Genomic DNA, 15,354 nt, shown 5'->3' with positions numbered 1-15,354 from the left:
GTTAGTGCATGTCTGACTGCATGCCTCGTGTGACTCGTAGACGTGTGTGCGTAATTGACCTGTCATGAAAAAGCTATCCTCTTACCCCGACCACAGAAATAAACGCCTGCCACGGACAGTGCCTGAACGGAGCGGCATGCAAGCCGGACAAGGTGGGTGTGGGGCGGCTTTCCGGGGGGCACTTCCGAATCGTACGCACGGCCCGCTGGAGGAAAAAAAATCCTTCCAGAGCCGGAGCCTTGTCATGGGCCCGGGCTGGGGTAGCTCCTGGGGTAACGTCCGTTTTGCGTCTGTCCGAACAGGAGGCGCACAGGGGCTACCGCTGCGTGTGCCCGCAGGGCTTTGTGGGCATACACTGCGAGATCCAGTCTGACTCCTGCGCCAGCAGCCCGTGCCGCAACGGCGGGCAGTGCCACAACGTGGTGGGCAGCTTCGTCTGCGAGTGTCTGGAGGGCTTCTCCGGTGCCACGTGCGAGGTGAGTACGGGTTCGGGCGGGGCGGGGCGGGCGGGGCGGGTGAGGCCTGTCTCTGGGGGGGGTGCAGTGCCCCGTGTCAGACAAGCAGGTTTTCTCTAAGCGCTCGACCCGGACTCCTAAAGGACCGCACTGTGGGTAAACACGGTTGGGATCCAGGTTTGGCCGCCTCCGGCTCGCATGCTTATCGGAGGTGCGTTTCTGAATATCAGGGGTGAATATCAGGCTGCAGTCCTCCTTGTAACAACAGCTGTGTGTTTATAAAAAGGCTCAGATGTGTGGAAAGTACTGATCGAGGTCCAGGCGCTTTGGCGCGCTACTCCAGCTAAAAATAAGGCTGTAGTGGATGAAGTAACTCTTATTTGGGACAGTCTGGCCTGCTTCCCATTCGATGCCCAAAAAAAGAGAGCACGCCCAGTAGAGTCAGTGCGCGTTCCAGTGGGAGCCGCGCTAGCATTTCTGACCTGGAGGTGAAAGACTGACCGCCGGTTGTTTTTCTGCCCCTGCGTCTGGCGGACGTAAATGTGACTTTCGCGGCGGGGCCTTCCCTGGAGCCACCGGACGCAGTGCTCGCTTTCCCCATTGGGAGTCTGGAATGGGGACAGCTAAGAGACAGGGAGCTTCAGTCTGAATTAGAATCAGACATACAGAGACAGAAAGAGAGGCCTGCATCACATTCTTTGTGTTAAACAGAGGTACAGGTACGGTAACTGACGGTTTAAAAAAAAAAACCCAGAGTGTGAGACACATAGGTCGAACCCATCAGCTCTCTGAGAGTGACAGATTGCCGACAGAGCTGGTATTGCCTTAAATGGTAATATGCACATTGGTGGTTTATGTGTTGGAAGGGCCTTGTTTAAGTTAGAAATTTTTCCTCTTAATGAGCTTCATAAAAGCTGCACAGATGGAGAAATATGAGCAAATGGGTGTTCGTAGCTGCAGAGCCCTTCTCTTGTACTTGGTTAAAGGGGACGTCGTTTAAAAAGAGGACCCTCCTGAAAAAGCAACGTATTCAGACCGTGTGCCTTGCGCGGGCTTTGTGATAAGCAGCTGGACTGTATCCCTCCTTCCCTGCTCCCCCTCTCTTCCTGGGCCTGCTCATCTCCTCAGCACTATTAGGCTTGGTTTTTAGAGAAGCTAAGGAGTTTAGGTGTAAGATGTGATGCAGGTAGCTTTCTTTTAATGCGCTTATGAGTAGAAGCTACAGAGCTTCCTGCTGAACTTATCTGCTTGTTTAATCAGGATTTGAGCTCCAGGTCCCAGACTGAGGTCCCAGCCCCCCCTCCAATGCGTTCTCTCCCTCTCTGCAGGTGAAGTCTAATCCCTGCAGCCCCAACCCCTGCCAGAATAAGGCTCAGTGCCACAGCCTCATGGACGACTACTACTGTGCCTGTCCTGAGGACTACGAGGGCAAGACCTGCTCTGACCTCAAGGACCACTGCAAGACCACCCCCTGTGAAGGTGCGCATTATCATTGGCCCATTTCCCTGTCACTCATGTTAGAGCTCTCCTCTGTTCGCTTGATTACGCCCCCCCCTGCCGAGAGGCTCCGTTTCTGAGGGGCCTCGCCTCATTGTTGCTTCGCTTTGTTTCGCAGTGATTGACAGCTGCACCATCGCCGTGGCGACCAACGCCACGGAGGAGGGCGTGCGGCACATCTCGTCCAACGTGTGCGGCCCCCACGGGCGCTGCATCAGCCTGCCTGCCGGAAACTTCACCTGCTCCTGCGAGCAGGGCTTCACCGGGATCTACTGCCACGAGAGTACGTCCTCGGCTCTCACTGAGCAGGCGAAGAGCGAAGCCTGTCACGTCTGTCATCATCTCATCATCATTATCATCATCATCAGAGTCGCGTTTACTCAGGCTCTCTCTCTCCCCCCCTTTTTCAGATATCAACGACTGCGTCTCCAGCCCCTGCAAGAACGGGGGCACCTGCATCGACGGGGTCAACTCCTTCATGTGCTTCTGTCCTGATGGGTGGGAGGGCGCCCTCTGTGACCTCAGTGAGTCTGCCGTCCATTCTCGAACCCGAATCTAAGCTAGTCCCGCCTCTCGCCCCTCTTTCACTTCTTCACTCGCGCTGTTCTTCTCCGTCGCAGACGTGAACGAATGCGGCCGCAACCCGTGCAAGAACAACGGCCGCTGTGTGGACCTGGTCAACGACTTCTACTGCGAGTGCCTGGACAACTGGAAGGGGAAGACCTGCCATTCGCGTGAGTCATGGCTGCAGTGCGGCCGTTGGTACTGTGTGGCGCTAGCCTTTGGGGCTGTTACCTGTGTTTGTTTAGGCATGTGTGTCTGTGTGGCTAATGTTTCCTGTGTCTCCTCAGGTGAAAGCCAGTGTGACGCCAGCACCTGCAGTAATGGGGGGACCTGCTATGACCACGGAGATGCCTTCCGCTGTGCCTGCCCCCCAGGATGGGGTGGCAGCACTTGCAACACAGGTAAAAGCTCTTATCATATCTTTTTCTTTTGAGGCTGTACTTGTATTCTAATGCCTTACCAATTATATTCTCCATGCTAAATGACTATCCCTGGTCTTTAAAGTGAATATTGCCCAGCCGTGTTCTTCAGTAATACCCTGATGTATCCCTTGACTTCCCTCTAATGCACTGCTATGGCTAGGGGCTGTAAGTGTACGTGCTAAAAACCAGCTGTAACTCCTTTCCCCCCTCTCCTTTTCAGCGAAGAACAGCACGTGCGCGTCGGGCCCCTGCGAAAATGGCGGGACCTGTGTAGGAGGGGGCAACGCGTTCACCTGCATCTGCAAGGATGGCTGGGAGGGGCCCACGTGCACACAGAGTAAGGCCCGAGCCCCCGCTGCCTGTCAGGCCTCTGCAAGAGCCTGCCTGCTCCGCGCTCATAGCTCATGGGCACGGAGAGACACTCCCACTTCACTCCTGCTTTCCCTTTTGATCAAAGTGTTTTCTAAAATGGGTGTTTCTCCTTCCTCCCGGCCTATGCAATAGAGCGTATGTCGCAGCAGCAGAAAGCAATAAAACTATTTAGTGAGGTAGAGCCCATGAATTCAGGACCTGACTTGTTAGAGACTGAAAGTTTAGCTTGCGAATGACTCCTCTTTCTCTGCCTTTCTCTCTCTCTCCCTCCCTCTTTCTCTCTCTCTGTCTCTCTCTCTCGCCCTCCCTCTCTCTTTTTCTCTCTCTGTCTTTCTCTGCTTCTGTCTCTTCTCAGTGGAAGATAAGACAGCTTCTTTTTGTCTGATTGTATCTAAAATGCGTGTTCGGCATCAGTACAGGGCTCGGGGACTGCGTGACGCATGGTTTTCCAGGGACCCGTCTTATTTGCAGAACTGCTTCTGATGATGCAGCCGCACCCCTCTCCCAGTACACTGACAGATCTAATAAGCTTTTGATAAAGTTAGGCAGAGGAAGATGATCAGAGCCAACAGAAAGCATCTGGGATCAGATTGACAGCGATAATGATCCATCGGTGACTAGAGGCCACAGGATACTGTTTAATACGCAATGTTATGTCAGTGTCTGCAGATAGTCCATTATGTAAAGCATTTGAACCCTTTCAAATACACCTTTTGAAAGGAAAGAATGTTAAAGTGAACCCTAAGGGCATTGAAAATCTACTCAGCCATGGGTCTCTGAAAATTATGACGCTACTCTCGCTTCTGTTCTGTTCAAGGAAAGGCGCTTGATCAAACTTTTTAAATCCGTGTGAATTAATGAAAGTTGAGCAGTTAATCAAAATGCACGGAGGAATGTTCCAGCGCTGTCTGACATGTGTCTCATTTTTCTTTCCCACCTCCGCAGACACTAATGACTGCAACCCTCACCCCTGGTAAGTAAGTTCAGTTAAACAAGTCTTTATGTCCTCTAGCGCACGGGTGGAAATCCTGCCTTTGTGTAGGCCTGCCTGCCTGCGCTGGTGGCGGTTTTGTTGTTCTGCCTCCGTTCTGTTCCTCCTCCCTCGTCTGAACAATACCAGACCTGAATAGTCCAAAGGCATCCACTTTACTGGGCATCATTCCCAGAGCTAGTGTAGGGATTGTGAAAACTAAAAAAACAAAAAAAAACAAAAAAAAAACAGGGAAGATGTCCCTAAATCATCTTGAAATGTGACAGCTTGGCGACCTAGGATCCTATTAATCAGAGGCCGACTTGACAAAGAGCCACTACCCTTCAATGAGTGGCAGAGGGATTAGCGTTGGGGGGTGGGTGGTTGTGGAGGGGGGGGGGGGGGTGAAGCACCCCTTCTCCTATTCTTCCTGGTTGACCCTGAGAGCATGGGGCAATGGTGGGGGGAGGAGGGCACCCCAGCATGGGGATGGGGGATATTTGCATATGAAGGGTGGATATTGATGAGTGGAATAAGCCTTTTTGATCCCTCTCCTCGCTTCGTATGTGATGGCATGACAAGCGCAGATCGAGCTGTGTGGTGTTTGGCTGTAACTGGTCTCCCGTCTCTGTTACCTGTGCAGCTGCAACCGTGGCATCTGTGTGGATGGAGTCAACTGGTTCCGATGCGAGTGTACCCCCGGTTTCGCTGGGCCAGACAGCTAGAGTTAGGGTTACAGCTACGGTTAGGGTTAGGGTTAGGGTGACAGCTAGGGTTAGGGTTAGGGTGACAGCTAGGGTTAGGGTTAGGGTTACAGCTCGTGTTAGGGTTAGGTTTACAGTTAGGGTTAGGTTTACAGTTAGGGTTACAACTAGGGTTAGGGTAAGGGTAACAGCTAGGGTTAGGGTTACAGTTAGGGTTAGGCTTAGGGTTAGGGTTACAGCTAGGTTTAGGGTTAGGGTTAGGGTTACAGCTTCGGTTAGGGTTAGAGTTAGGGTTACAGCTAGGGTTAGGGTAAGGGTAACAGCTAGGGTTAAGGTTACATCTAGGGTTAGGGTTAGGGTTACATCTAGGGTTAGGGTTACAGCTAGGGTTAGGGTTAGGTTTACAGCTAGGGTTAGACTTAGGGTTACAGCTAGGGTTAGGGTTAGGGTTACAGCTTGGGTTAGGGTTACAGTTAGGGTTAGGGTTAGGTTTACACCTATGGTTAGGGTTAGGGTTACAGCTTGGGTTAGGGTTAGAGTTAGGGTTACAACTAGGGTTAGGGTAAGGGTAACAGCTAGGCTTAGGTTTACATCTAGGGTTAGGGTTAGGGTTACATCTAGGGTTAGGGTTAGGTTTACAGCTAGGGTTAGGGTTAGGGTTACAGCTAGGGTTAGAGTTACAGTTAGGGTTAGGGTTACACCTATGGTTAGGGTTAGGGTTACATCTAGGGTTAGGGTTAGGTTTTCAGCTAGGGTTAGGGTTACGGTTACAGCTAGGGTTAAGGTTAGGGTTACATCTAGGGTTAGGGTTAGGGTTACAGCTAGGGTTAGGTTTACAGTTAGGGTTAGGGTTAGGTTTACACCTATGGTTAGGGTTAGGGTTACAGCTTGGGTTAGGGTTAGTGTTAGGGTTACAGCTATGGTTAGGGTTAGGGTTACAACTAGGGTTTGGGTAAGGGTAACAGCTAGGCTTAGGGTTACATCTAGGGTTAGGGTTACAGCTAGGGTTAGGGTTACATCTAGGGTTAGGGTTAGGTTTACAGCTAGGGTTAGGGTTAGGGTTACAGCTAGGGTTAGGGTTACATCTAGGGTTAGGGTTAGGGTTACAGCTAGGGTTAGGGTTAGGGTTACATCTAGGGTTAGGGTTAGGGTTACAGCTAGGGTTAGGTTTACAGTTAGGGTTAGGGTTAGGTTTACACCTATGGTTAGGGTTAGGGTTACAGCTTGGGTTAGGGTTAGGGTTACAGCTATGGTTAGGGTTAGGGTTACAACTAGGGTTAGGGTAAGGGTAACAGCTAGGCTTAGGGTTACATCTAGGGTTAGGGTTAGGTTCAGCTAGGGTTAGGGTTAGGGTTACAGCTAGGGTTAGGGTTAGGGTTACAACTAGGGTTAGGGTTAGGGTATCATCTAGGTTTAGGGTTAGGGTTACAGCTAGGGCTAGGGTTAGGGTTAGATTTACAGCTAGGGTTAGGTTTAGGGTTACAGCTAGGGTTAGATTTCGACTTAGGGTTACAGCTCGGGTTAGGGTTAAGGTTACGGCTAGGGTTAGGGTTAAGATTACAGCTAGGTTTAGGGTTAGGGTTACAGCTCTGGTTAGGGTTAGGGTTACATCTAGGGTTAGGGTTAGGGTTGCAGCTAGGGTTATGATTAGGGTTACAGCTAATGTTACAGTTAGGGTTAGGGTTACGGCTAGGGTTAGCGTTAGGGTTATAGCTAGGGTTAGGGTGTGTGTGAGCCACATCCCTTAAAGAGATTCCTTCAATGATTGGCAGAGGGATTAGCGTTGGTGGGTGGGTGGCTGTGGAGCCGGGGGGGGGGGGGGGGGGTGGTTGGGGGTGAAGCACCCCTTCTCCTATTCTTCCTGATTGACCCTGAGAGCATGGGGCGGTGGTGGGGGGAGGAGGGCACCCCAGCATGGGGACGGGGGGTATTTGCATATGAAGGGTGGATATTGATAAGTGGAATAAGCCTTTGTGATCCCTCTCCTCGCTTCGTATGTGATGGCATGACAAGCGCAGATCGAGCTGTGTGGTGTTTGGCTGTAACTGGTCTCCCGTCTCTGTTACCTGTGCAGCTACAACGGTGGCATCTGTGTGGATGGAGTCAACTGGTTCCGATGCGAGTGTGCCCCCGGTTTCGCTGGACCAGACTGCCGAATCAGTAAGCACAGGGTGGGGGGTGGGGCGGAGATGGGGGGGGGGGGTATATGACCTTTCGGGCTGGGGTGGGGGTGGCTTGTTACCAGAGCCCAGATTAGATGGCATCCCCTGACCTTTTGACCTGTCCAATGAGCGGAGGTCAGCTGTAACCCCAAACGTACCAGTTGAATTATTCATTGACCCCCAAGAATCCTGTCTCTTCTTAGAGGAGAGGGGGGTGCTTTGTTCACTTCAGTCTTTTTCTGTTTCATTCTTTCTGTCTTTGACACGCACTTCTGAGAGGGGAAGTGCTCACAAAAACAGAGGAGATTTACATTTTTGCTTAGTTTCCTTTTTTGAACCACTCTGGATATAAACGTGAGGGGTCCCTTAATGTCACCTGATCCTTGTGCGCACACCATAAACAATGGGCTACATTTTCTGCTGCATTTCTCTCTGGTTTAAACATCAAATGTGCGTCTTTACCTTACTGATCAATCTTTAGTCTCCAGAAGCGATCGTTACGCATGCCCAGCCTATTAGCGGGCCGGTGACGGTTAAAGTTGCTACAGGGCCGCGGCAGGGTTCAGTGTGAGAGTGCGCTTTGTGAAGCGTGCGTTTTGTTTGTTAACCGCCAGTCTCTTCTCTCCATAAACCAGACATTGATGAATGCCAGTCGTCCCCTTGTGCCTACGGCTCCACCTGCATAGACCAGATTAACGGCTTCCGCTGTGTTTGTCCTGTGGGCCGGGCCGGGCCTCGCTGCCAAGAGTGTGAGTGCCACTTTATGCACTGGCAGTGCTAGCTGTGGGGGAGGGAGGGGGGGTCACTGTATTGAATAAGACCTTGGAAATAGCTCTGAACGTGCATATGCTCTAGTTCTCCAAAGCAGATGCCCTGATTGGCCAGCTGATTTTAGATTGTCTCTGTGGCTCTGTGCCTGTGTTTAGTTCAGTTCCTCTGTAGCCGACCTGGTCCCTCTGGAGCACGCTGCTCACTGTCTGGTTTTGTCGTGCAGTTATAGGCGTTGGGAAGACGTGTCGCTACGCCGGGCTGCAGTTTCCACACGGCAGCCGCTGGGAGGAGGAGTGCAACAGCTGCCAGTGCGTGAACGGAAACGTGCAGTGCAGCAAGGTAGGCTTGCTCCACCCAACACACAGCTGCCAGTGCGTGAGCGGAAACATGCAGTGCAGCAAGGTAGGCCTGCAGCTTCCAACACACAGCAGCCTTGGTGTAGACCTCCAGAAATTCTCCTGTCACTTTTGTAGAGCTTCACTATAAACTGAAATTGCGGACAAATTCCAGCGATGATTCAGTTTTTCAAATTTGCACTCCTTTGGCCAACTCCTTTGATCTTGTTTGGTTACTCAGCATTGGATATTGTTTGACTTGTGTCATTATAGAAGCTGGTTTAATAGTTGTTAAACAATCCGGAAAATGAAAGTCAAGTTATGACGAGCATGTGTGTGTGTGTGCGTTCGTGTGTGTATACATATTTTAACATGCATTTTAATACTACTTACAGATTATTAGTAATAGCATGACAGAAACACTAATTACAACATTAAGTGACAATGTGTATCTTTAGTTTTTAAAAAGCTGCCCATATGAGGTGTGCTGTTTATCATTGGTCAGTGACGTCAGAATGAGCTGTCCTGAGCTGCCTCTGTTGGCTCTGTGATTTTGGTGCCTCCAGGCTCATGCGTTTCTAGTTTCCCCATTCCACATAGATATGTCTGGAGGTTAGTGCCTCTGTACATTTAATCTGTTCCTATTTATTGTTAGGCACCATAAACTAGTCCATCAGTCAGTAAGCTTAGCTTGTCTTTGTACGCCAGTGACTGAGTGTGTATAAATGGCTCTGACCCCATTACTGTATGCCTGCAGGTCATGTGTGGCCGTCGACCATGCCTTCTGCAGAGGACGTCGGGGCAAGAGCGCCACCAGTGTCCCGCAGGCCAAGAGTGCCAGGAGCACAACTTCCTGACCTGCTTCTCACCCCCGTGCCACCAGTGGGGCATCTGCTCTTCGGCCGACCCGCCGCCCCCCATCAACACCAAGTGCGAGCCGAACACCAGGTACCTGGACAACAGCTGCGCCAGGATCACGCTCATCTTCAACCGAAACAAGGTTCCACTGGTGAGAGCCCAAACGTGCACGCTCTCCGTGTTTCAGATCCGTTCCACCGTAACTCACGTCAATATAAATCTTCTTGCATTTTTGAAATGTACCGAACTGCCTTGCTCTGGGAATACGTCCCACCGCTGAATACTTCTGAAGTCTATTCAGTGTTTATGAGGCCAGGTTTTCGTTATGTTGGGCAACAGAATCAAAGCCATGTGCTGGCGTGCCTTTAGCGGTGATGCCTGCTGCAAACCAGCACGTCGTGCTGCAAAGCCTTCGGATTCTGCAGGCTCACGCTTGCACTTCTGTCTGTGTGTGCCGACCACAGGGAACAACGGTGGAGAACATCTGCACGGAGCTGAGGTACCTGCCCGCCACTCGAACCCTGGCCAAGGACCGCTCCCTGCTGCTGCTCTGTGACCTCTCCTACTCCAACCCAGATGCAGTGGAGGTGGCCATTGTAAGTATTCAGCACTGGCTGCTCAATAAAGCACAGTCTGGGTCATGCTGCTGTCTACCCTCTTTTCTATTGCACCTGAAGACTTTCACAGTATTAAATAATCCACTTTGTTCATCATCATCAGTGGGTATTAAAGATCAGAAATACAATTGGGGCCTTTTTTTCATTCTAAATGTCCCATCTGACTGATGGATCCGTCTGCTTCTGCATGTTCCAGGGGCAATGTGTGGTATTTTAGAAACCTTTAAGTAAAATGCTTAGATCTCTGATTGTGAGTTCAGGTAATAAACTATCCTGAGCCTTCATCTTTATTTATTTATTTATTTAACATTTTCACCACATCTGTTTGACATTTAGTTTCTTTTTGAATACCTTGTGCATCTCTGCCTTGCGCACATATGAAAGTCTTTGCTCTGACAAGTTTAGTTTGGCCACCCAAGCTCTCTGCTTGGAAACTGAAACACAGGGGACATTAGCAGCTAGAGTGCATAAATCCTTTAATGGATGGAAATTTGATTTCCCCATGACTCTGTATGTTTTGTGATTCGCCGGAGAGGAGTGGTACCAATTACTGTCCTTTAGCTGAATGGTTTCGGGTTTAATGAGGCTCACTTGACTAACCTGCAGTATGCTCAAGACTGAACGGTAACATTTGCCCATGATGCTGGAACCTACCTCAGCCATTATTTAGTCATTAGTCGAGATCACATCTCACAACGATGCATTTTAAGCTTGGTTTACTTAGAACGGCCGAGTGAACCTACAGTATGGGGTAGGCTCTTACCTTATGCGGGGGGGGGGTGGGTGGGTGTCGTGAGACGCGTGCAATAGGAAGATCTCAAGCAAGCGAGGCTCTGCTTTCCAGGCCCTTGTTTCGACATGCCTTGTGGAGCCAGATCCACCATGGCGTGTGAGCGAAGATGGAGGTGACTCACGAAACAGCCAGCTCTGAAATAGCTGCCTTCGGGCTGCGCGAGTCAGACGCGGCTTCTTTATATCGCTAACTGAATTCGAGAGGTTGCGGCAAAAAGCGACGCGTCGCATCGTTGCTCGTTCAAGGGCCTCTGAAGCCCAGCAGTGAGGTCACTGGCGAAGCCCTCGTAGAGCCTCGCTGCGCTGGCGTGCTTGAGCGCTGATAGGCTCGACTGACACCCCGCTGGCTTTCCCCCCTTTTTGTCTCTCCCTTCCAGTCCTTCGAGCAGAATGAGCAGGATAACAGCCTGATCCAGGAAGCTGCCAGCACCATCATCAACACGCTGTACAAGAGCCACAACAGCACCGTCATGCTGGCCGTCATCGAGGTCAAGGTGGAGACGCAGGTCATGCCGAAATCAGTGGGTAAGTGAGGGCCTAAATGAGCCCGGGGGCCAGCCTCCGCCTTGGGGCCTCCTGGCTGAGAGGCCTAATGACAGATCAGGTCATTTTAAAGACCCGTTTTAAGAGCAAACGCTGTGCTGACTCACCACACTGTTCACCTGAAATGAGCCAAACTCAGCTGCTGTGATATCTGTATAAGAATTGTGTGTGTGTGTGTGTGTTTGCTTTTGTGGAGGGGGGTGCAGAAGAGAACTCATTTTTGATTACGTAGATGAAAACCTGCAACCTACCAGTCCTTGATTTCCCTAGATACATTGGTGTCATTCCTCATCTCAACAGCTTCTGCTGTTGTTTCTTTCAGTTTAAAAGTGTGACAGGAACAGTATGCCCTTTAATGACTAAATAGAAAGTGTGAATGTTTGTGGTGACCCCAGGGGTATAGAATAAGGAGTTGGCTCTGGATATTGGAGAGTGAGGTTTAATTAATCATACTGCTTCGGTACATACACTTTACACATATAAGCCCCTGATGTTGTGTTGTGAAAGTTGAGTTTCCAATTAACCAAGTGCACCTGCACCACATGTAAGAGCATTAGGTACAGGGACATGAAAAATATTCACTGAGGAACCAAATAGAGGACAGAATTCTAAAATTGTATAGATTTATTATATAGCACAGTATGTTAAATGTTTGATCTCACCTTTATTTAGGGTTAACATTTTTAGGACTAGTTGGAACTGTTATTTCCTGTGAAATATGGCAACGTTATTCTAAAGCAGACGTGATGTAAATGTGTTTGCCTTGGCTATAATAGCTTCAACAAAACAGTATTTAATATGATTCATAGAATAAACAATGAAGTTTTGACATACCATCTCTTAATAAAACAACAGCTCTCGATGCCAGGTGCAGGTATGTGCTCTGTGGACATGCTGTTTACTTTTGACTGTGGTCTTCTTATGAACTGCGATTACACGTAGAACGAATGAACAGTAAGCCCTAGGTCTTGTGCTGGTGATGGAGTTTTAGTCTGATAGACTCTTTTGTCCCCTCTCTCTCTCTTGCACAGATTACCTGGTACCTGTGCTGTGCGTGGTCTTTAGCCTGCTGTGGATCTTCTGCATCATCATCTGCATCTGGTGGACCCGCAAGCGGAGAAAAGAGCGGGAAAGAAGCCGGGCGCCGGTGGAGGAGAGCGTCAACAACCAGTGGGAACCGCTGAAGCCCGGCCGCCAGCAGCACAAGGACAACAGGGACATTCAGTACGAATGCAAGAAGCTCATGTCCTCCTCCGACAGGACTTGCGACGGGGGGGAGGAAGAGGAGGACGAGGAGGAGCTGGAGCTGGAGGAGGGCATGGAGGTCGACAAGTGCCCCTCCCACAAGTACTCAAAGACTGCGGTGCAGGCCAAAGAAGTCATCTGCACGACGCGCAGCTCCCCCGTCAAGCGACCCCACCGGACCACCAACAGTCCCAAGGACAACCGCTGTAAAAACGTCAACGCTGCCAACGTCAGCCAGGAAATCAAAGACCACTACGTATGAACGAGCGAACGAGGGACGAGGGGGGATTCAAACAAAGAATGAAAGCCTCCATCTCTCCGCGCTATTTCAGACAAAGAGTTAAAAAAAAGTTATTTTTATTATTTTTATTTTTTCTGTCTGTAAATTATTTGAGGCTCTGCGACAAAGCAGAGAAGATTCTCTTTTTGATATTAGCATTATTTTCTATGTTCGGCTATTGCAAAAAACAAAAACAAAAAAACGGCATTTCTTTTTACCAGGGAGTTTGAGGCCTGATTTTGCGACGTACTGTTAAAAATTTTTAAAAAGGAAAAAAAAAAAGCCGTAAAAAAAAAAGATATTTGTACAAAGATGTTTTTTTGTTTACAGGTAATTCATGTTTTTTTTAACGGGAGGGCCCTCTCCAAGCGTATTGTGTGGAATGGGTTTCCGAGCGACGTGCGGAATCCTGTGAGGACTGTGAGGAACCGTTGAATGGCAGCTCTTTACTTACATCACGCATCGTACTACTGTCGGTCTTCTCTGGCCCGTATCTGCCTTACCAAGCGCACAGCTCCAAAGCGGGACGACCTGTGTGACTGAAGTGGCCTTTTTTTTCTTTGTCGTCTTCTCTAAGCCTGTACAAGGATTTCAGTATTTGTGTTGGTAGCAAGTGCCTTTGGAGCCCTTTGTTTTTCACCGTCAGACCCTATAATTAGCAGTCAAACAAAGGGAAAGATGTCCTTTCAGAATTCTTTTTCGTATAACCATAAAGGTATTTGATCAAAAAAAAGAGAGAGAAAAGAAACATTGTATATATGTACATATTAAAGGAATCGCTGTGTATATTTGAAGTTAGTAACTTAAGACAAGTCACACTTTTTTATTATTGTTATTATTATTAATATTATTTTTTTTTTTTTTTACAATGCCATTCCTTTTATTTATGTCAGTTGACAAAGGCAGGTTTTAACAGTTAAGAAACAGTATCCCACTTTACCTTAAGAGCATTAATATAATCATTGATCATCATTTTTTTTTGTCTGCTTTACTTTAAATGAAAAATAACACTAAGAGATTGTGTAACGTATGGCGACATGTTTGTTTGCTTCTCCAGTTGGGGGGTCCCCTGTCCTAAACTGAGGCTTATGTTTTTCAAGACATTTGTGGAAGTTCCTAACGAATGCCTTAGGTGTGGCCGCTTGCCCCACTTAATTTACTTTGTGAATACTAGTATGTCAAATTTTGTGATACTATGTATTAGTGCATCATATTTCTGCTTTGAATTTAGGCTTAATGAAGGGAACAATTTTTTGTTGTTGTCAAGCTTTTGTGTTAGTGCTGTTTCTGCACAGCAGCGGACTGGGAAACATACAACGATTGAAACAAAGTGGATTACCTCAAACAGTAGTGGATTTTATTTTGTAATGTTTAATATTGCAACTCTTGGAGAAGAGTCTTGTTTCAATATTTGAGACAATGCAAAATCAAAGAATGAAAAAAAAAAACACTACCCATATTAGAGCTGGTAAACAAAGATTTGTTTGGGAAAAAGAAAAGAAAAGAAAAAAACGGGGAGAAATTTGAATGTGCAGAAAAATTGTAATTATTTTGTACAAAAAGTTGCTTTGCAAAGTCATTTGGTTCGTTTAGTGGAATTTTGTTTGTTCTTAGAAATAAATCAAACTATTTATTAAAGCATTTTATAACAATGTCATTCGAAAGCCTTCTGTGGACTGGTGTTGAGTATTACAAGACATGAATAGTACAAGAGTTAGCATACATTTTCTGGGCTGGCCTGTGCCTTTTACATATTGTGTGCTTAGCTAATTATTTATTTTAAGCAAATGTTCCAACACCAGACTTCCAAACACCTTAGTAACATGCCATTCTTTATTTCAAACCTGTAGTAAAAAGGACATTTTGTATTTTCAAATAGAGTAAAATATGTCAAATGTGTCTGTCAGTTTTGAAATAGCTGTAATAAATTTGGTTTGGAGTTTGTTCAATACTTTTCGATGTTCTGGTCTTGCTGTACAGAGACCTGCAGCCGAGGCTGAGGAAGGGACCAGACTGCTGCTGTGAGGGTCAGATCAGTTCAGATTCAGACCAGGCTGTGGCTCTTGCTCTCCTCTTGCGGGCTGACGGGTGTGCTACCGGTAGAGCTCCTGGCTTCATCTGCTGTTCATGTGTAATGGGACATTTATGAGTTTTTACGCTGTATAGGGCCCGTATCCCCTGGGTTCTCTGATGCTAATGGACGTGCCCTTCGATGGAGCGAGAACTGACTTTCAAGTCAGGGGGGGTCACTTCAAAACCACAACTGCTCCCATAATAAACTAATCCATGAAAAACTTATGATTGCTGCAGTACTGAATGCAGGCAAGTTCAAATACACACACACATGCACATGCTCACAAGCACGCACACGCACGCATGTGAGAAAATCGTAATTTGTTAAAATTTTGATATGCTAAAAAGATTTGCACATTTGCCCATTTTAGACTGTCATAAACACTAGCCTAAAAACCTGCGCCTATAACAAGCCATTCAGGTCATTTTCGAACGCATGCAATGTACAAATGCCCCAAAAGCCAAGCCTTCCTGTCAGTTCCTCTTTCCTGTTAACGGTCATCTTGCACGATCATAAAACCGTTACAGTGGACCCCGGAAAAGAGGAACGCGAATTTGAAATCTGGGATATCGGATGTCTCTGCGGCAGCATCTGTATGCTGTAGTGTGCATTATCACTGACCTACTTGTATGCAGTACAATAAGAGATGGGGGGAAGCACTGAACCCTGAGCTGCTCTGTCTCTGCTCTGTCT

At 48.1% G+C, this 15,354-nt stretch overlaps 1 protein-coding gene across 2 annotated transcripts in view; it reads left to right on the top strand.

Moving 5' to 3' along the window:
• jag2b (jagged canonical Notch ligand 2b) overlaps window positions 1–14,538 on the top strand; it is a 44,748-nt gene extending 30,210 nt beyond the window's left edge. For both annotated transcript variants that reach the window (XM_064324377.1, XM_064324370.1), the window contains 16 exons: window positions 97–152; window positions 303–476; window positions 1,784–1,934; window positions 2,071–2,235; window positions 2,363–2,476; window positions 2,573–2,686; window positions 2,804–2,917; window positions 3,159–3,275; window positions 4,256–4,283; window positions 7,059–7,144; window positions 7,782–7,895; window positions 8,141–8,256; window positions 9,010–9,261; window positions 9,575–9,706; window positions 10,897–11,044; window positions 12,094–14,538. In XM_064324377.1, coding sequence (XP_064180447.1) covers window positions 97–152; window positions 303–476; window positions 1,784–1,934; window positions 2,071–2,235; window positions 2,363–2,476; window positions 2,573–2,686; window positions 2,804–2,917; window positions 3,159–3,275; window positions 4,256–4,283; window positions 7,059–7,144; window positions 7,782–7,895; window positions 8,141–8,256; window positions 9,010–9,261; window positions 9,575–9,706; window positions 10,897–11,044; window positions 12,094–12,569 — 2,357 coding nt within the window. In that variant the 3' untranslated portion in view covers window positions 12,570–14,538. The remainder of the gene's footprint in view (window positions 1–96; window positions 153–302; window positions 477–1,783; window positions 1,935–2,070; window positions 2,236–2,362; window positions 2,477–2,572; window positions 2,687–2,803; window positions 2,918–3,158; window positions 3,276–4,255; window positions 4,284–7,058; window positions 7,145–7,781; window positions 7,896–8,140; window positions 8,257–9,009; window positions 9,262–9,574; window positions 9,707–10,896; window positions 11,045–12,093) is intronic.
• The last annotated feature ends 816 nt before the right edge of the window (window positions 14,539–15,354 follow it).

The sequence above is a fragment of the Anguilla rostrata genome, chromosome 1 (assembly GCF_018555375.3).
Source record: "Anguilla rostrata isolate EN2019 chromosome 1, ASM1855537v3, whole genome shotgun sequence".
In the NCBI taxonomy this organism is placed as follows: domain Eukaryota; kingdom Metazoa; phylum Chordata; class Actinopteri; order Anguilliformes; family Anguillidae; genus Anguilla; species Anguilla rostrata.
This window is presented reverse-complemented; position numbering and strand designations above follow the sequence as displayed.